General features: G+C 47.4%; 3 protein-coding genes across 3 annotated transcripts; 1 reads left to right on the forward strand and 2 right to left on the reverse strand.

Moving 5' to 3' along the window:
• On the reverse strand, positions 1–1,975 carry F4813DRAFT_159121 (uncharacterized protein). Its single transcript, XM_049239062.1, has 4 exons — positions 1,436–1,975; positions 1,116–1,308; positions 758–1,041; positions 1–698 (listed from the first exon to the last, which is right to left on the reverse strand). The coding sequence occupies exons 1-4, from the start codon at positions 1,517–1,519 to the stop codon at positions 222–224; spliced, it is 1,038 nt and encodes a 345-aa protein (XP_049097399.1). The 5' UTR covers positions 1,520–1,975; the 3' UTR covers positions 1–221.
• Positions 1,976–11,041: 9,066 nt separating this feature from the next.
• On the forward strand, positions 11,042–14,314 carry F4813DRAFT_391573 (uncharacterized protein; the record flags this gene model as incomplete). The annotated part of the gene is made up of 1 exon (XM_049247182.1): positions 11,042–14,314. The coding sequence occupies one exon, from the start codon at positions 11,042–11,044 to the stop codon at positions 14,312–14,314; it is 3,273 nt and encodes a 1,090-aa protein (XP_049097400.1).
• A 620-nt stretch (positions 14,315–14,934) lies between these two features.
• Positions 14,935–20,325, reverse strand: F4813DRAFT_366974 (P-loop containing nucleoside triphosphate hydrolase protein). Its single transcript, XM_049244110.1, has 6 exons — positions 18,723–20,325; positions 18,102–18,672; positions 17,956–18,053; positions 15,903–17,900; positions 15,768–15,843; positions 14,935–15,647 (listed from the first exon to the last, which is right to left on the reverse strand). Exons 1-6 carry the CDS (start codon positions 20,222–20,224, stop codon positions 15,432–15,434), a joined length of 4,461 nt encoding a protein of 1,486 aa, XP_049097401.1. The 5' UTR covers positions 20,225–20,325; the 3' UTR covers positions 14,935–15,431.
• Between the last annotated feature and the right edge of the window lie 181 nt (positions 20,326–20,506).

Below are 20,506 nucleotides of genomic sequence, written 5' to 3' on the forward strand. Positions count from 1 at the left end.
TCTCCTCTCTTTTAGACCTCCAAAGTAGGTCGTTAGAACACCAGTGGAATTACCACGAAAACGAACCGAGTCCATACTACAACCATCGGCAATAGATCCTTGGAAGGGATGGTGTGGATATCAGGTTCCTAACTCATAAAAAAAAAACCATCCGCAAACTCAACAAAGAAATCCCGATCGGAAATAGCTTGACGCGTAGAATTGTGCGCAAGGGGTGTCGATTAGATCATAGTTCGGGGCTGCGTTCGCGGCGACAGATCCTCATAGGGGCGCGCATTGGCATCAAGTTCCGAGGCATACGACGCAGTGGATGGCGAATACGGACGAGCCATAGGCGAAGGGGTGCGCTCCGCAGACTCTGGTGGTGGTGCCGACGGCGTAAAATCCTTAGACAAAGTAGGGTCAGGTAGGCGAACACCTTCGGCGAACTGTCGTCCAGATCCTGGAAGGGGCTTCGAGATCTGCATGGTCTGGGCGCGCTCTGGTTCGGGTGTCTTTGATCGGCGACGGAGAAGACAGAAGGCGATGATCATCACCAGAACTGCTGCAACACCAACACCCGCGCCAATCCCGGCTCTTGCGGCAACACTCAAACCACTATCCTGGTTAGGGGATGATCCTTCATCAGTCTTTTCTGCCGATGATGTCGCTCCGGCGGCGACGGCTGAATTACTACTAGTAGCTGACGGTACTGATGACTAAATAAGAAGTTAGTATTTCACTCATCGCGGTAAAATGGAAGCATAATGAAACATACAGAGGTAGCTGCGGAAGTCTTTGCAGGTGCTGATGATGCAGTGGTAGTGGTAGTGGAAGTGGCAGCGGGGGTCGAACTGGAAGCAGTCGACTCAACTGATGCAGCAGACAAGCCCGACTCGGAGGCAGAACTTGGGCTTGGCTCAGGGGCCTTAGTAGTTTCCGCTGCCGCAGTCGAGGAAACTGACTCAGCAGCCTGCTCGGTGGGTTGAGGCTTAGCGGAAGAGGCCGGCGTACTAGGGGTTGGTGTGGGAGAAGGCAAAGCACCAGCTGCAGATGACGCGGCTAAAATCTCCTTGTTAATTAAGAGGTCTTTGTAGAATACTAGGAGGACCTAGGTTGCTGCTATGGTTGCTTACCTTGGCATTCGTTGTTACCGTAACCCTGAGCGATCGAAATCTGTGCTGCAGCTACATCGCTGGGGCATGCCTGGTTGATACAATCGCGGATGCCATCCGAAAAATCAGCACCCTTTCCGCAGACACAAAGGCGATCATTCATGTCGCATCCCATAGCGGCTGAATTGGCGAAGACGCCATTGACGCAACCCGACTAGATAATAAAACCCACGTCAGTTATAAAGCCCATATGTATACACTGGATAGAAAGGGAGGGTTAATCCAGCCAAGCATATCAGCCAGATAATTAGGCTGCTGCATTTCGAGCGGGTTCTACTTACAGCGCAAGGCAGGAGACCGGCATCCTGAGCGAGACCTTGGCCCAAGAAAAGGGCAAGGGAGGCGAAAACGGTGATGAACATCATCGTGAGATCCGTGACGGTGAGTATAGACTCGCAAGTAATATTTCAGAGGATGGTATGATACGTAATATGTCGATGACCAATCGACAGAACTCCGCAAACTAGGCGGGAAGAAGTTGAACAAGAATCGAAGTTGAATATCGGGGGTATCTCAAGTTGAAAGTGGCCAAGCTAGCTGGCCGAGTTGAAGAATAGACAATAGAAGAGAACTGCGTAGGACGAAACGAGAAAATGTCACAGTCCCACGAGGCAGCCCATGGCTATTCTGAGTCGGAAGAATGGTGAGTAGAAAGTTCAACGGCGAACTGAGGCCGGATAGGAATTATGAGAATCGGAATTCAGCAGGTCGACGACTTGTGCAAGGTGATCCAAAGTCGCGGAAGTCCGTGTGAAATCGCAAGGGCTAAGGTAACCTAGCGGGAAAACACTTGACGTGTAGGAAACCTGAAGTTCGCAGTAGTCAAACAAACACTTTCTAGATGGTTGAAGTGTTTTCGTGGTGCTTGTCCCCGCCGTTTCCGTTTGCGTTTGCGTAGGACTTGGTACTTGACGTTCAACTCAACGAGGTTCAACGAGGTTCCTCGGGCAGTATGCAGTATGCAGTATGTACGCAGCCGAGGTGACTGAGAGGGGAAAAGGTTACCAGAACTAAGGGAGTAAACTCAAGGATCCCTCCAGGAATAGAAGTCGACGAATGATTTTTACAAATGAATGGAAAGTGGTCGGTGACCGATATGTACGATACCCTTTAGGTATGAGGTATGAGGTATGCACGATGGAAAAAAAAAAAGGTACGAAAGGAATGAAAGTGGACTAGAAGTCAATAACTGCCGAATGGAATATCCATAGGGAAGGAAAGAATGGAATTGCCAGAATTGCCCACTACGTTCTGGATGCAGTCGCAGTTGCAGTTTGCATGTGCAGGAGAGAAGGCTCAAGGGACCTTGTCGGCGTAAAATGGCCCATGACCCATGAGACGAGTGTAATTGTATCGGGAAGGTTGCTGAGGAAGATTGGAGGATATGATTGGTCAATAATTCATCCTAGCAAACAAGGATTGTGGGGCTGTGCCTTTCACCTCAAACAGTCGAGTACGACCTTAGCCTGTATCTACGTACCAATTAGATTGGAATACTCTATTGAATTGACCCAATTGAATCAAATATCGTGGTAACTTATTCTTTGCCTACCATATTTGGATAAAAGTCGACGGTAATTGGCCGATTCTTCATATGAAAATGCCTTGGGCTCCTTTTTGGATATATGCCTTGCGGAATCGAGCGTCGGTCAATCTATCTAGGTGAATTTATCATCTCAGATAGTTCTTACGAATTTTACGAACACCTGCCTCGTCCAGCCAAGCTTTTAAAATACTGACCTGTATACTGACCTGTAGTATCCGGTTATACTCATTGAAGATCCCGTCAGATATCTTTCATGATCATCATAAGAGTACGCTCCTAATTCCTAATCGAATCCCGCTGGTGGCACACGTGGTTTTGTCGCACGAGTAATATTAAAGGTGATATGAAAAGGGATTGCATCAATCAGAAGATTGAAAATAGGAAACCCTATGTTACAAGTCTCGTTAAAGTTGAGACTAACGAGACTGAGACTGGCGAGACAGACGAGACAGGCTAAACCCCAGACCATGTCGTCAATGCCATCGTCATCCACAACAGGGGTAACACGCGGTATCATGGTACATATTACGCCCTCCAAACTTGGCGTGGCGCTCTTATATTGCAAAAGTATCGTGTACAGTATCTCGGTACGTATCGCTTATGCTTTTGCGAGATTGGATGGATTTGAAGAGAACTAGATCTTCACAGGGGCAGGAAACAACGCGCCGCGAACCACAAACATCAAACACCACAAACAACCGCATGCATGCACCACAGATACTACCTAACAAAAGTTACAACTTCACTACTTACCGCTTCTCAGGAGCTTCCAGATCTCCATGTCATATGGAGATCACCCGCTATTTACATAATACACTACTATTACCCAAGTCCCCGAAGTTCCCGTTTCCAAGCAACGAGAGTAAATTTCGGCATAAATTACAATCGATGCACTGTAGATCCAGGGTATTTAAATCCAGGGTATTTAAATCCAGGGCCTTCAGACCCCGTGGTCCCCTTATGGCCTTATGGGCGCTTCCACTGGTGCCATCACCCTTTACATAGCTCCCGAAAAACTCGTCATCAGCCGCCGGTGACTGTTTATGCGAAGCGGATCCCCTAGTCTTGGCATTTTCCGCGTTTAATACCCATCTTACTAATGGTCCGTTTTACATAGAACAAGCCATGCGATGTGTTGATCTTTTTTTATAGGTGTGCGTCTGCTGATATGTACCTGTGTCTGCTAATACCGACAAGAGCGTCGCAAGGCTAGTAGGTAATGTTTAATTGATGGCCCCACGACAAGCAAAGACATCTTGCAACTCGTATCACTAAGGCATCGTCTCTTCAGATTGGCCAGATCAATCCATTGCCGCCCACGTTACACTAAAATTCAGCTCTGGTTAAAATTAGAGGGGGATGGCCTCTTGTCAATCAGTTAAAAGATTATCATCGATTCCCAGTGCGCGGGAAATTAAATTACGTGCTCTGAGCGGCACTGACGATGACGCTCTCGATACGTTACTTTTCAATCTGACCTAATATACACTTAGGACTAGATATCATGATCGATTTCGCTATCCTCGTTACCGTCGCATTCTAGGATTCCCTGGGCTGTGAAGGATCGAGTAAGTTTGTTGTTCCTTCGGAAGCCATGACTTCGGTAACCCAGGATCTTTTCTACATTGCTAGTCATTACTTGATGGATTCGAATCTCGTTCGATCCGTATCTTTATTATTACTATATGAATAGGAACGCTATTACTTAAATGCAATTAGCTGTTTTCTAGTAGCACTTTTTGTGAAGCTCTCGTGGCAAATAGGAGCATAACCGGTGTGGTGGATAGGTCCGTCCCGTCCCCGTCCCGGGTTGAAAGGCTCGTATTCATGGGAGTTTATCGGGTGCTATACGGATTGGTGTAATAGTGTCACTAAGGAATTTTCGCTTGTGACTAGTGAATACCTCTTAGCAAACTCTCCGATTCGTCGACCCGCCCCTAACAATTGCTAACGAGTTCAAAATTTGTGTCTACTTGACTTCGGACACCGAGAATATTGGGCCTTGCGAGAGAGAAAGTCCATGCAGCAAACACCAAATTTACCCCTGTATGGGTATGGGTATATAGGTAGTTAGCTCATTACCTCTTTATATCTCTAAAGCTAGCGTTGTTAAGAGATATACATAGCACTTTGAAGTAATAGATCGAGACAGGGCGCCCTTAATATACTTACTACGAATGTTATGTGTTTCCCTGCTATTTTCCTGGCTCCTCTGTCTTGTCGTTCTCCTGTGTGCGCCTCGTGAGGCAGCGATGTTAGAAGCGTATCAGTGGGTTGCACGCCCTCAGCTCGAGAATTCGAACTCCTTAGACACATGTAAAGGAATCGTTTTCATCTGGGCCGAATATGTGGTAATGAGATGATCCTACGGGATCCAGCTAAAAGATTCGGGGGCGTGCTGATATCCAGCCTCCATCACTAGTTATTCCGTCTCGGATATAGTGCCAGTAATCGAACAATACCCTAATAAATATAAAGCCATAACCACTTGTTCATCCGCAAGTGGCGGTTTCGTCTTCTTCTGCGTCGATGATATTATTTAGTAGTCTGTAAATCAGAACGTCGATAGCGTCGTCCAAGATTCGCTAGTTGCAAACTTGAGTACAACATGCGCTCCCTATCCGGCACTTTTCTTCTTAGATGCGAGTAAGATACAAGTGCATAGGTAATCTAGCTAGCTCGATGTCTTAGAAGTCTTGACTCGATGGTATTGAGCCTATTCATGTCTCACCTGTAGTTTAGGATGTTGTAGCACCAAGAAAACCAATGCTCCTCTCACGGTATTCAGGGGCTCAACGATGGAGATACCATAGCCAGGCATGACAATGCCAGACCTATCATCCAATTCTCTTTAATGCCTCAATTGCACTCGCAGATAGCGTATATGCTAATATATTCATATTACATGTTTTGATTGTTCTCTTCGAGCTACCGAGTATTCAGTCATTGAGATCCTTGGGAGGTCTACCTACTTGTGTTAAGTCTTGTTGCTTCATCCCGAGAGTAGTATGTTATGATTGAAGTCTTGCAGAATAATTTCTCCTACAAATTTGCATTTGACCATTCCGCACGGGATACACATCCTTAGGGTCTCGTACGCGCCTTCGTCGCGGTTGATAATTATGGCATAAGCCACATCAGTATCATGGTCCTTGATCTATAATCACAACTGACAACTGAGGAAGTGACAAAATCTGGCGCTCCGCCGTTAAGTACCAATTCTGATATCCTTGTTGGTTATCAGATCCAGTTTCGTTGTAGTCTCATATATGGCTGATATATCCTCTATGGTCGATCATAGTTATAACAGGCAGGTGCTCATACTTGTGACGACCCTCAGTATCAAATCATAGAAATCTTAAGTCCGAGAGGCATGAGGCAGTTCAATTCGCGTAGGAAAAAGAGCAAGGTACTGCTTTGGATACGCGAATGGAAACCCGAAGAGGGTTGGGAATCAAATATACTTTACCATCATGCTTCGCGCTCGGAATATAGGTCCTAAGTGGGCCGCACCTGAATATAAATTGAACTATCCTCTTCACCAGCTTCCTTAAACTAGAGCACTCGACACCGGAGGGCTGGTCGTGGCCAATGTTCTTATCCTAGTGTTAGCCCCTTTCCCACTTTTCACTATTAATTAATCATTTCGATATTTAACGCTACGGATGTTACTTGGCGTCCACTTATTTATATGCTCTTGATATACCTGAGTTTTCAACGAATTACACATCTATATAGCAAGTGCTATTTCTCAACGAGTGCTCACACTAACATGTCTATGAGAGATCTTGTAGATAGTACCATGTAGAAGTGACTTATGATATAGCAAGGTTCGTGTAGATGAGCGTGACAGCCAAACTACTAGGCAATACAGCATGAGTTAGAGACTTTAGACGGGGTTGGATTTAATTATGCTACACCCAAAGTCATACTTCCAGGGCTCTTGTATTCTACTCTTGTAGGGCTGGACGCTAGGATGAAAATATAATATGACATCTTGGAACAAAGATCGTAGCTAAATGAATGGTAAGTCTACGTTGTATGATAAATGTTTAGCTAAAAAGAGGTAGCATAAGGACCTAGGTATATAAATGAGTCCTCCTACTTAAGGGCTTGATGACCTAGAAATATATTTGAACATCACTTATAAAAGCCTCCGGGTATTAATACCCAAGTTATGAACCTTGAACGGCTTTCATAGACCAATAAATAAACTTAATCGGCTACATAAAGGCGTAGATATATACGACTTGGTTAATCTGGTCTAATGCTCCCCATATCGACATGAGCTAGAATAATATGTCTTGGCTCTGATTGAAGTATAGATTAGGTGCTTAACTACCTAGGAACCAAAGGTTAGTTGAAGGCTAGGACAAAGGAGAGAGTCCTCGGTTTAAACCGGGTTTACTACAGCTCAGTGGTTTGTTCTGCTATCAGTTTCAATATCCCTCATTGCTGTTCGAGAAAGCGAGATGATATGTCATCCTTTCGTTCGCAAACCCATGCAGGTAGGTCCGGCTAACCTTCTCCCAAATGCCTCGGAGATGCAGATTCTCTGGTAAAAACCAAAAACGACATCTTATCTAATGGACACTACGTTCTAGAAGCGGTGTGCGTGTGGTAGTAGTCTCTGGCGGGGTGCTCATCAATGTGTGACTGCTGCAACGGCAGCTTCTTTCTGTCGGGAATGGCACTCTTGCGTCACTAGGTGGTAATGATCCACGCCGGGGGAGCTCGGCGTGGAAAAAGCCGGCTTGGAAGACCCTTTGAGAGATTCGTCTGTGCTGATGTCTGATAAATTCAAGGAGCTGAGAAGCGCGTGCTGGAAATTGAGCTCTCCCAATAGGATGCCCCTTTCCTGTAATGTGTTTAACTTATTATGCTTAAGTTCTGGACTTGACAGTCTGATAGGATAGGTCAGATCTGATGGCCTGATTATGACGCCTATACGAACGACAAGTGGACTCTTCCTATTAATGCTGAAAGACGGGTGCTCTTCCGGCTTGTTACCTAATTTGAGGCACTTGTTGGGTGGAACTTCAGAATTATTACCATGTATGCCCATTGCTTCGGGTTCTTCACCTAGGTGAACGAGACTTGTTACTAGAGGGGCAGTACTTTGGCACGTATTAGAGAGGTCTTAAGGCTATGCCTACTCGTGAAGACTTAGGGTGCCGTTGAGCTGGAGCTGAAAGATAGGAGGCAATAATAACACCCATCCATAATACTTCGGGAATACTGAATATGGCTTGCACCGGCGCCAGGATGATCTTTTGGAGGGCAGAGGAAATGGGGGGTTTTTTTGATCTACGTTATCAACTTGAAGGCTTCTGAAACTTACCGGGCTGCCAATCGGAATTGCAGAAGCTTCTGTCGATGCTGTCACTTATATGACTGCATCTATGATTTAATTTATCATAAGAGACGTGGGATATTTCCTCGGTAGAGCATCTGCTCGCCGAAACCCCGTGGGGAGCTTCCCGAGGTGCTACGTCGATCCACCTCAAGCTCCGGTACATGGCTTCGTCTAGGCGTGATTCAATAGGAGGTTTTATAAAATCGAGAGCATCCGGCGGTAGAACTATATCTTACCAAATAGAAATATTATTATATTCTGCGTGTTAACTATATGTGTGCAACTCCCTGAATACTATGTAGCTCAATGGCACTTAGAAACCTGATTGTTATCTGCATCATCGGGGAGGTGGACAGAATGCTTCGATTTTAGTGTGGGGGATGATACAGTAGGCGAGGAGGAAGACTAATAATAACCGACGGATCTGTATTTATTGCGTAGAAATTATATCGTCGACAAGGTAACCGACGAAACATTACCCATACGAACCGAACCGGATGACGTGAGAATATTTCATATCCTTTGCTAACGGTCTTTTGGCTCTATTTTTGTAAGCTTGAGAGTTACGTGCTTGACGATCTTGTCATGTGCAAGACATAAAGACAGATCAGCAACAGGGTATAGTTGTGCTGACAATAAATATTGTTACTTATTGTGTTTTTTTTTTTCGTAAGAACAGTTTCCGATATACATATATATGGGTATATATATGCATGAAATTTAATAAGAGGAGATGTTAGATCTACAATCTCACGTGAAGTAGGTTTTAACATGCGAGGATATTTAATCTGATGAATATGCCGTCTCTATTTTCCATATAAACGATTCACATCAAATATAGCAACGATTGAATAATAAGAAATAAGACACAACCTCATCAATATGGAATGCCGATATTCGAATCAAGATAGAACAAACTCGCAGAGAGTAGTAAGAATGATTCCAAATGGCTAATTGCTTATGGCTGTGTCGTCTACCGATCCGTACGTAGGACTCAGGAGCAGGAAGGAAGACGCTTTTGTCGTCGATGTTACGTGACAGTTGATTTTAAAATACCTACCTAACCTAAGTAGATCATGCCTAGGTAGGTAGGTATGTGGATAGCTTGGCTTAAGATATCTGGCTTAAATAGATCAATACACGTGGTATGTAAATAAAACGGGCAGGGAGGTGGCCGATCCGGACTTTGGGAGTACCTGATGTAATGAGATTGAAATTGAAAAATGGATTTTACAGTCGGATGGATTTTCGAATGGATTAAAATAATATGGTACGGAATAGAAAATCGTAAGACCTCGGTGCTCCGTCGTAACCTCTCCAATGCAGCCAAGAAAAGCCACAAGGGAGACCCACAAGGACTACAAGGGGGGAGGGGGAAGGGGGGGCCGCTGTAAGACAAAATGACGACATTGCGGGTACGGCATCGTCTGCATCACCATAAATGATTCGGTTGGCACCTGCAGCGTTCATCAATTCGGGGGTTACTAGGGGTTGATAAATGTATAAATGTATAAATGTGCTAAGTGGGTTAGCGATGGCCTAGAACCATCTTTAGAACCTCGGGTACAGCTAGACAGCCAGATCAACAGCTAGACCCTTCCTTGGCCTTGTTGTCGTGTCACTTCATTTACTACCTATGTATGTATGTATAGGTAGTTTTCTCTACGTGGTATAATACCATATAATACTCGACCCAGTATAATGGTAGATACATACCTAGGTACGCAATGCCGAATGCGCCGAAGACGGTGCATTTTTGATACTCTAGTTCTCTTTTGCTCATACATAGTATGATTATCTGGTACCTAGTGTGATGCGAATACGATACCAATACAATGCGAATTTGATATAGCATAGATATACATGTGCATTGATCCCTATGGTATGTAGGTACCTATGTAGGTCCATTATGTATGTACGGACAGGTACCAAATAATCAAAGAACAAGGCGGACTAGCGGGGGGATCTGCACGGAAGTAATAGGACCTCAAAGGGTCTTTGTACCGTGCATTTCAGGTACAGTACGTTAGGGTCTTTAACTCATGTCGGTACCTATTCTACCTATCCTACCTATCGTAGTGTACCTATTCATCCATAATAAACTCGCAGTGATCTCCCGCTAGCACACATTTAGGTGCTTGCACCTTCCGGTACCTACATGTATCTTTAAGTGGAGTTCTTGGCTGTAATAATTCTAAGACTTACCTATCTCTTTTATATTTTTATTAGTTGCCTGGACCCATCTTACTTATTATCAACATCTCTTCTCTCGTTGTCTATTCTTACGAGGTGAAGTTATTTGGGAAGCAAAAGGTGGCCGAGAAAGATCGAAAAGAGAGAAAGAGAGAGTCAGAGTAAGAGGAATAGGAAAACCCGGCAACATTTAGTTTTTCTCGGCCATGTTTCAGTGAATCCAAAAAAAGGTTCATCAAAAATTAATTAACCAACCCGCCGTTCTTCTTTATCCCCAATACCGAAAACGAGTCGCCGATCGAAAATTCGAGACCCGGCCGCGGTATCAACTTGCCTAACTAAAAATTCTCCGTCGCGTGTTGATCATTTTATTACTTTTTTTTTTTTCGTCTGTTTTCATCTCGCAATCATTTTCCCTAGGCAAATTACGGTACATACCGTACATAGGTAGCAACCTGCGACCCATACTATCTATCTACATAACGCATATTACTTCTCACACACAAGTAACTGCAGCACCATACGTTACGTATCTCGTCTCGATATCCATCCCTAACCGATCGGATTCTTAGACCTGGCCAATCATCGTGTCTAGGTCCCCAGTTTCGACTAAGCCAAGTCGCGTATCGAGAAGAGGACAGGCTTGCCGTTTGCAGAGAGGGATAGCTCTGGAGCGCAAAGTCGAATAAACGAAACCTGGCCGCAGTCCAACCCGATTCGAGCTTAGGTTACAACTACTGCCGCGAAACACATGAAGCCGGCCGGGTTGTCTTTGCGCGATACAAGGTCAAAATGGCGAAGCCAGTGGGCGAGGATAATTGGTTAGCTTATGTTGACGAGGAGAGCCGCCATGCTACCGATCTCGAGGCGCGCGTCAAGGTTGTTGAGCTCTTCAAGAGCGCTGTCTCATCTGAGCCGGGAAGTTTGAGGATCTGGCTATCTTACTGTGAATGGTTCTGGTCACTCTTCACCGATTGCCAGACAAGCGAGGCTGGATGGCCTGAGGAGGAGCGACAGCTAGGCCGCGAGCTTTTCTCTTTCGATGCCGCCCTTAGTCTTTGGAGCGAGGGCTACGAGGCCATCAAGTACCGTATCAATGACAGCCACGAGTTTTGGAACCGCTGGGTCTCGATAGAGCTCGAGCAGCTGGCTAGAACTCGAACGCCTGTTGGCGTGAAGCGCATATCGCACCTCTTTCGTGACCGACTTCAGGTTCCCCACTCAACATGGGACAACACTTCGCAGATGTTTTCTAGCTTCCTAAGCACGTATAATAATACCGCATATGAGTCCGAGTTCAAGGAGGTAACCGCCAGCGCGCAAGGAGCGAAGGCCGCGTACGAGGCAAGAGAGCCTTTCGAGCTGAGGCTGAACAAGGCTACCAAGTCAGGTGATCAAGAGGCACAGAAGACCATCATGAAAGAGTACCTCAGCTGGGAGATGTTTCAGGTAAAAAAGGCAAGGAATGTTGCCCTGTCCGTGTCGCTGTGCTTCGGATTATTCTCGAGAGCGCTGAGCGGTATATTTACTTTTGACGAAGAGGTTTGGAGCGACGCCGCCATCTATCTCTCTGGATTACAACAGCAGGCTAGGACATCAGCGCACCAATTGCCCCTCCCCAACCTGCTAGATTTCTACCAGCGAGCTACGTCTCACTGCCCGTGGTGTGGCCCCCTTTGGTCTCGGTACATCTTAACTGCCGAGGAAGCAGGTCTGTCTTTTCACAATGTCGAGTCGATAAAGCATGCTGCCACGAGTACGAAGGAACTCGACAAGAACGGCATGACGAGTGTTCTGGATATGTACACTGCCTGGTGCGGCTTTCTGAAGCGGACTGCCATGGACCCAAACGCCCCCGAGGACGCCGCCGATGTTGCCGAGGTCGGACTCCTGGCTGCTTTAGAGGATGTTGACCTATGGGGTAGGCGCTTATACAAGGACGCGTATCAAGGAGACCCCAACTACAGGCTACAGCGTATTCTCATCCAGTATCTCACCGAAGTAAAGGGCGAAATTGACGAGGCGCGCAGCCATTGGGATCGTATGACCAGCCAGTCTTTGCTGGCAGATAGCTACGATTTCTGGCTCAACTACTACCTTTGGGAGATGATGGTATATTCCTCCAAGCCGAAGCCCCGAAGTCCTACTCCAGCTACGCCGGTTGGTGGCACTAAAATCATACGAGTTCCGGGCCTCGCTACCAACGTCCTGCAACGTGCTATGGCGCGGCCAAAGCTAGATTGGCCCGAACGGATCATGGAGGTATATCTCCAGCATTGTAACGACTACGAGCGGTCCGATACCCTCCATCGCGCTCTTGACACTGTTTATCAAGCTCGGCAGGAGGTTGCCAAGCGCCGCGAACGAGAGAAAGCCGAGGCCGCTTACGCCTCCCACCTGCAGCAAGCACAGCAGCAGGAACAAGCAGCACTCAACTCGACCGTAGAGAGCGCTGCGGCGCCGGAATCACCATCTGGCTCTAAAAGGAAGCGAGAACCTACGCCAGGCGACACGTCTCAGGGTTTAAACAAGCGAGTGAAGAGCGTAGAGGTTGATGGCATAAACAGCGCGGCTAACGAGCAGATGCTGAAACGTGACCGAGAAAATACTTCGGTTATGGTTACGAACCTACCTGCCGATGTGACGCAGACGGCTATTCGTAAATACTTCAGGGAATACGGGCACATTAACAACCTCGACGTTTACACGGAGGAGGACGGCGAATCTAGTTCTGCTTTGATCGAATTCAAATCAACAGATGATGTGCAGTCTGCTCTCTTGCGAGACCAGAAATTCTTCAACCAAAATCAGATCAACGTCAAACCCGGTACCGGTTTGACCCTCTTCGTATCTAATTACCCCCCTACTGCTGATGAAGAGTACATCCGCCGTCTCTTTCAAGACTGCGGCGAAGTCTTCAGCGTGCGCTTCCCGTCTCTCAAGTTCAATACCCATCGCCGATTCTGTTACGTTTCTTTTAAAGATCTGGAATCTGCTCGCAAGGCAACGCTACTTGACGGAAAGCTCGTAGAAGGTAAATTTAAGTTGCAGTCCAGATACTCAGATCCTGGTCGGAAGAAGGACCGCCAAGGTGCCGTCGCCGAAGGTCGAGAGATTCGGCTCAGGAATGTAGATTCTTCTGCGAACGATGCTGATCTTCAAGAAATGTGTGGCAAATACGGCAAGGTAACATATGTGCGCATCATGAGAAACCTCGGCGGTAAAAGTCTCGGCACCGCATATGTTGCTTTTGAGACTAAGGACGCGGCTGAGAATGCTCTCGAGCTCGACAAGACTAAATTCAAGTCGCAAATCCTCTCGGTCGAATCTAGCAAAGAGACAAACTTTAAACCATTCGCTACGAGCAGAGGAGACCGGCCCTCAGCGTCGCCCGCTCCTAGCGGAGATGGGGACGTAAAGATGACGGACGGGTTTGGAGAGCCCGGCGGCGAAGGTCACAATACGACGCGAAGGGAGATCAAGGAGCGCACAATGGCCATCATGAACATACCAGACACCGTCAATGATGCGCGCGTCCGAGCTGCCGTCGAGAAACACGGCAATATTGTGAAGCTTGTCCTACGACCTGACCATCAGGGTGCCATAGTCGAGTTTGCAGACGTGGCAACGTCTGGACGAGCTGCATTAGCCCTAGAAGGATTCGAGATCGCACCTGGACGTCGGCTCCACACGGGCACTACGGAGGAACTGTTCGAGCAGAAGAGCGAAATAAAGGAGAGCAAGATCGTCACTGGCAAGGGAAAAATCTCTAATCATAAAGGAGGTTCGAAGGAGACTGGCTTCATACTCCCTCCTCAGAATGTTCGCAGACCGGCTCTCGGACGAGGTGGAGCGAAACGAGGACTGGGCTTTATCGCGGCGAAGAAAGACGACAACAAGGCGAACCATCAAGCCGCAGATACGAATGGCACCGGGCCTGCCGCGAAGCCCAAGAGCAATGCCGATTTCAAGGCTATGTTCCTCAACTCGGGAAAGGGAGGTAGTGGTGTCAACAAGGATGGCCAAGCTGGGGCCGCCCAAGTCAACGGTACAGGAAAGGCCTAAACAAATGGTAGACGGTGCGTATGAGCATTCAAGGATGCATGTATTCAACTAAAAGGAGGTGAGGTAATTACGGAGCATGTTTCTGGCGCGGAAGTCGAGCAATAACCATTGCTCGAGTTGATATTCCTTCTTTTGATACCCCCGGCATTAAGATTATCTAATTATTCTACGTGCGAGAGAAGTGGAGAAGACAGCAAGAAGATGAAAAATAAGAAGACGGGGTACGAAAGGCAAATGAACATGCATGACATCCATGGCATCATCGGTTTTTGGTTTCGGTCAGGTTCGGTTCGAGGTCAAACTCATCGGCAAGGGAGATGAAAGGGGGGGGGGGGGGTTTGGTACGAGGTGTTCTCGAGTATTCATCACAACGTCATTTCCAACAAGGGCTTCTTGTTTGCATGTTTCTTCATACGCTCTCATCTGGCATTTAACCTGTTCATTTTAGCTTAGTTGCATGGATGGACGGACGGGCTCATAGTCCATGTATTACGTTAGTCATTTGGCTGAATTATATTTTCAGTTTATTTGAAGATAATGAAATCGACGTTTAGGTCGAATTATTTCCTGCGAGATGTGCTTTACATGGTGCTGACGCTGACAAGATCAGATGAAGTATTGTCGTGTGCTCTATCTATTCTATTCGTGTTGAAAAGACTCAGGCTTAGGCTTAACATGCAAATGCCTAACCTGGACACTGGGTTGGAAATATTCACAAAGTGAACAGGCATTCGAGCTATTATTGTTGTACCTACTTTCTCCTCTACCGTAATATCCTCGCTGTGCGTGGACCGGATCTATGAGAGTAAAATAGGGAGGCGAAAGGAAGATAATTCTAAACGCGGACGTGCAATACCCTTAGACCCGGTTCGGTCTTCTAACTACCTACTCATCCACCATAGAACACAGTACATATGATATCCACTACACATACGTAGGTACCTAATATAGGTATACAAGCAACCAGCCAAGGTATGTGTTGTTTGCGTAATCATCCATCTCCCTAGTCCGCATCGGCGGACCACCATGACCGTGATGCCTACTCCACCAACGCCGACTTTTACTTCCTAAACCGCAAGATTTCTATTACCTTCGGACAAGGCGTCGAAACGGCCTCCTAGGCCTTATTGCCGAAGTCCTGACTGAAGACGCGCTGCCATGCGTCGAGCCACTTCTCCTGTTGGGCCGTGAGCAGCTTGCCGGGCATGCGGAACGAGCGCGTGAGCACGTCGCGGAGTCGCGTTCGCAACGCTTTGATCGCGAGCATAGTCTTCCAGTCGGATACGCTAAAGCGTGCGCGGTTGCCGTCGAGCACGATGACGCCTGCGTACATCTTTTTTTCTGGTTAGTTTTTCCGTACGCAAGCAGGGTGTATCTGGCCTAAATAGTCGAAGAAAAGGGGTAATTATGGGGATACAGCCCAGACTGAGAGGAAGAAAGACGGGATGCTTACGTCAATACGCACGTCACCGCATAGCAGGGCGATGGCGAAATTCTCGACGGCCGTAGTCTCATGAGCGTTGAGGAACCTGCCTTGTCAGTCTCGGAATATTTACAATAACCCGCATGGGCATATATAACAACTTACTGTTTTGACTGCATGATATGATAGTAGGATAACCACCGAAGCTCCATGCGCCCCTTGTTGACGCTCGACGGGTGGAGGCTGATACTCTGGTTGTTTCCGACGTTGCGAAATCCCTTACCCTCGCGCACCAAGAGTTTCGGATAAAAGCTCCACGCGATTACAGAAGCCGCGATAACGTCGTTGTCGCTGTGTATATTAACGCGCTGGGGAAGGTCGTAGAACTGACGTCGTCGGCCAGAGTATCGGAGACGGTTTAGCGTGCGTCGCTCATCGTCGGTAAGTTGTAAGAAACCCGAGTCTGCGAGCGCAACAAGCAGCTGGCCCTTCAGATCCTCAATGTTGGAGAGCGTTTGTGGAGACAGGAAATTCTTCTTGCAATATTGAAAGTCGTTGTTGGATGCCTGGCATACCTTCTTCCAGCCTTGGTAAGCGTTATATACAGTAAGTAGGTCGGAATCACCTCTCTTGAACGCCCTGCGCGCCTGGTCGGCTTGGCTTCGTTGACCAAAAGGTGCAGTAAATGGTGATTTAAATGATAAAATAGCGGCTACAGTAATAGCCATATCGAGACACTTGAAAATCGTACCCTGAAGGATAAGCTTGCCAAGGAATACGTCGAGAGGCAACCTTGCTAATCGATGTCCTAACGGAGTTAATTCTTCAGTATTTGTGAGAGCTCGGACATCGATAAGAGCATCGATGGCCCTACGAATATTCTTAGCGGATGGCGCATCGAGTGCTTCACCCAAAGTCTCCTCGATGCCACCGATCTTACAGATTTTGACGCGTATAGCTAGATCCTGTAATGAGAGACGTAGCATCTCTGGCGTCTGCTGATCGCTCATCAAATGGTCATGTCGGTATTTTGTAAAAAGATGGAAGCAGAGACCCTCTTGAACACGCCCTGCTCGTCCTCGCCGCTGTTTAGCGTTCGCTCTCGAGATGAACGTGTCAACAAGACGCGACAACTGTCTCCTCTCGTCAAATCTCATCTCGCGATGCTTTCCGGTATCAATAACACAAGTTACGTCCGGAATGGTAATTCCCGTTTCTGCGATGTTGGTGGCCAACACGATTTTCCTCACTCCATCTGGGGGGACGAGGAATGCTCGCTCCTGGTCTTCGGTAGCGATGGTGGAGTGCAAGGGGAATATCTCCCAGCCCCTTTGGAAGAAAGGCTCACCCAGCAAGGAGTCATTTAGAGTCCTAATTTCGGCAATTCCGGGAAGAAATACTAGTATGGCCTTGCTATAGTTTATGTAAGTCGGATCGGTAGCTACTCGCCCAATCAGTTGCACGATGAGGTCAAAATCAATTTGGTATTCGTCAAGTTGAGATAACGTGTTTCGAGTCCTGGCCGAGTATTGCCGCAACTCCTTAGCGGCGGCCGTAGTAGTGTTAGAATCAGCAGCGTCAATTTCCGCCGGGTCATCGTCCAAGTCTGTCATTTTTTCGTGGCTAAGCTGGTCAGGTACATAACCAGTAGCCTCGAGAGCGTCCTCTAGATATTTAACTTGTACCGGGAACGTACGACCAGGCACATTCAGAACGGGTGCACGCCCTAAGTAGTTTGAGAACCTCTCTGCATCGACAGTGGCAGACATGAGGACTACCTTTAGGTCTTCTCTTCGAATCAGCAGCTTCTTTAGTACGATTAGGAGGAAATCAGAATCGATCGAGCGCTCGTGGACTTCATCGAGGACGAGATGAGTGATTTCCCGTAGTTCATTGGACCCCTCGAGCATCCTCATCACTATACCGGTCGTGGCATAAACGAGTCGGGTCTCCTTTGATGTATTCGCTTCTAGACGAATAGAATAACCCACGAGAGATCTTGAGGTACCGATATCACTCCTTCCTTCGCCGAGCTCTTCGCTGACACGACGGGCGAGCGAGATGGCGGATATACGTCGAGGCTCTGTGCAATAAATCTTGCACGGCCGGCCTTGAGATAACTGATGTTCTAAAAGGAACGATGGCACCTGTGTGCTCTTACCGCTGGGCAAATTAGACTGGTTAGCTAAGACGTTCGTACTTTGGAATGTAGACATACCATCCTGTTTCTCCGCAGATGATAACGACCTGTTCGCGCTCGACAGCACTGAGGACCTGGTCTCTAAAATGCCACATCGGGAGTTGCATTCGGAATTGCTAAATACGTCAGACGCTACGCCCCAAGAGATCCAATAGAGAACTAACCAGCATAGATTGGAATCTCGGCGTACTGGACTTATCAGCCCATATCCTCTGATAATATTCCGACCCGATTGTGTTTGCGGTTCCTCTCTCTGCGTTAAATTCGTCGCCTACTTCGTTGGTACTGCGCTGCGAAGCGCGCCCCCTGAAAGCACCTTGCAGAAGTACGCCGTCTTCGAGTTCTTGGTCATGCTTTTTGCGAACTAATGCGCGAAGTTCCCTAATCGCTGCTCGGTCTACAGCATCGGCCTGGTTCTTCTTCTCCTCCGCGAGCTCCGACCATAATTCTTTCCACGCTACAGGTAGTCTCATGAAGACCTTCTCTTCCTTAGTGGAACCAAAAACCACGAAGAGTGCTAGAGTAGCAATATATGCTTCGGACTGCTTGGAGTCAGGGGTCGCTATAGAGGCCATCTGGAAAACAAATTGCTGAGGAGAAATAGCACTCTCAATAGACGGAATTTCAGGAACTGGTATGAGCTCCTGCGGTTTAGACCATTGGATAGAAACTAGATGGCGGTGGGAATATGGATTCTCAGATACAAGCTTATATATGATCTTGGAGGAGGAGTCCCTAAATACAAAATTTAGCGAACATTAAGTGGCAGAGGCATCTTAAAATACCTTGATCTGCAAGCTTCCTCTAAAGCACGCATCGGGCTAACGCCCGTCCACTTACCAAAATCTCGAATTGTGATTTTGACGCCATCTGTCCCATTGATTACGGTGGTCGTCTTGCCCGTTACGGTATCGGTTTCTTGAACGGGGAGGTTCGCGAAAAGGTCAGATAGAGCTTGGTCGTCATCGTCGTCATCCTGCTGTAAGATCTCCGCTGCGATCCGCTGGGCTTCTTTAGTAACCTCATCATCATCAGACTCTGCCCCGGGGGATACGTCGGGGTTTTCCTTCGCCTCATCTTCAGCTTCCGCTTCTGCCCTCTTCTTAGCTGCGAATTCCTTCTCCAGCTTTATACGATCCGCACGCCATTTGTGCTCAGCAAGAATCTTATCGAAAAGTACATCTTGCTCAATTTTTTCGATCTTAGCTAGCAATTTGGCTTCTTCTAAATCATCGCCTGATAGTTCCGCGGTGGAACTTTTTGTGTTATTTGAGTTATGATTCTTGGTCGACTTCCCCCTTTTATTATCCTGCTTTGGTCGCTGTAGTTGAAATAGTTTGGCCTTAGTTTCAAGGTAAGCAGGGATGAGATCATCAGGTTCAATATCTTCATGGCAGACGATGGCAACTTTCTTCGAAGCGGCTGGTTTTAGAGCTGGTGATCCATTCTTGGAACTAGCGAGTTTCTGCCCGCTATTGATATCTAAAAGACGAGGCGTATTCGCTCCAGATGGTAAAGGACTGTCCGCCGGTGTATCTGCTTGGGACCTCGCGGGCCTACCCCTATAATCGTAATCATGGAGCTCGTCTCTCGTGCATTCGCGGGCGAGCCAGTCCAGAGCTTCCTCTAAACCCCAAATGTTATCCTTACTCGTGCTACCGATAGTGGCAGCAATATCAAGTACGTGTTGTAGTACGGCCTTAACCTTGTCCTCGGAGAAGCTGGCACCCGTCAGGGTCTGCTGCAGGGTCCACAACCTGATGACCAAATCTTCCTCCGAGGGTAACTTGCCATTGCTATTCGTACTTTCTGGTGCCAGCGAGGATGCACCAAACCGGTTTTCAGCCTGGATCAAATCCAATATGTGGTCCATAAGCTCTTGAGGTAGCCATTTCCTAGTATTTAAAGGCTCGGCTTGTCCGCGAAGCAATCGACGATCAGTCTCGAGCCTAGACTTTTGGCGTTGGGCATCCCTCTTTACTTTCTGTGCGTATTTCTCGACTAGAAGCTGCAGCTCAGATTCCTCTAGCTGTCTCTCGAATTCTTCCGGGCTTAGAACCTCTTTCTGCTGAGAAGTTTTGGGTATATCGTCGGAGTTAGGATTCGATGGTGGGGTATTGAGATCGCGAGATGACGACGTTGGAGGGGCATCGAGCTTCTCTCCCTCCGTAGCGGTTTGCGCCGGTTCTTTGGTAATTTCAGCTCGCGGTTTCGAGGCGATCGACGTTGTAGCAAAGCCTCGAGCAGGATTGGCTACTGGTTTTGTCTTCTTCTTTTTTGGGGCCATATTCTGCTGCCAGGCTGCTAGGTAGGGAATAGGAAGAAGAAGAAAAGGCCAAATCTCACCCCCGCGAAAACACCAAAATTCGAAAGGTAAAAAAAAGTTGTTGCCGGTAAACGAGCTCCGATATTCAGGTGTAACCGTTCATCATAGTGGCCGAGTAGGTGGTGACGGGCGTTGTGGGGAAAGGCTTTAGCGGCTAGGCGGGTGGGGGTACCTTAGGTACCTACCTACCTAGGTGGCACTCTCAATTTAGCAATTGTAGGCTGTTGAAAGGCAGAAAGGTCG

Source organism: Daldinia decipiens (genome assembly GCF_022478715.1).
Source record: "Daldinia decipiens strain CBS 113046 unplaced genomic scaffold F4813scaffold_29, whole genome shotgun sequence".
Taxonomy (NCBI): Eukaryota; Fungi; Ascomycota; class Sordariomycetes; order Xylariales; family Hypoxylaceae; genus Daldinia; species Daldinia decipiens.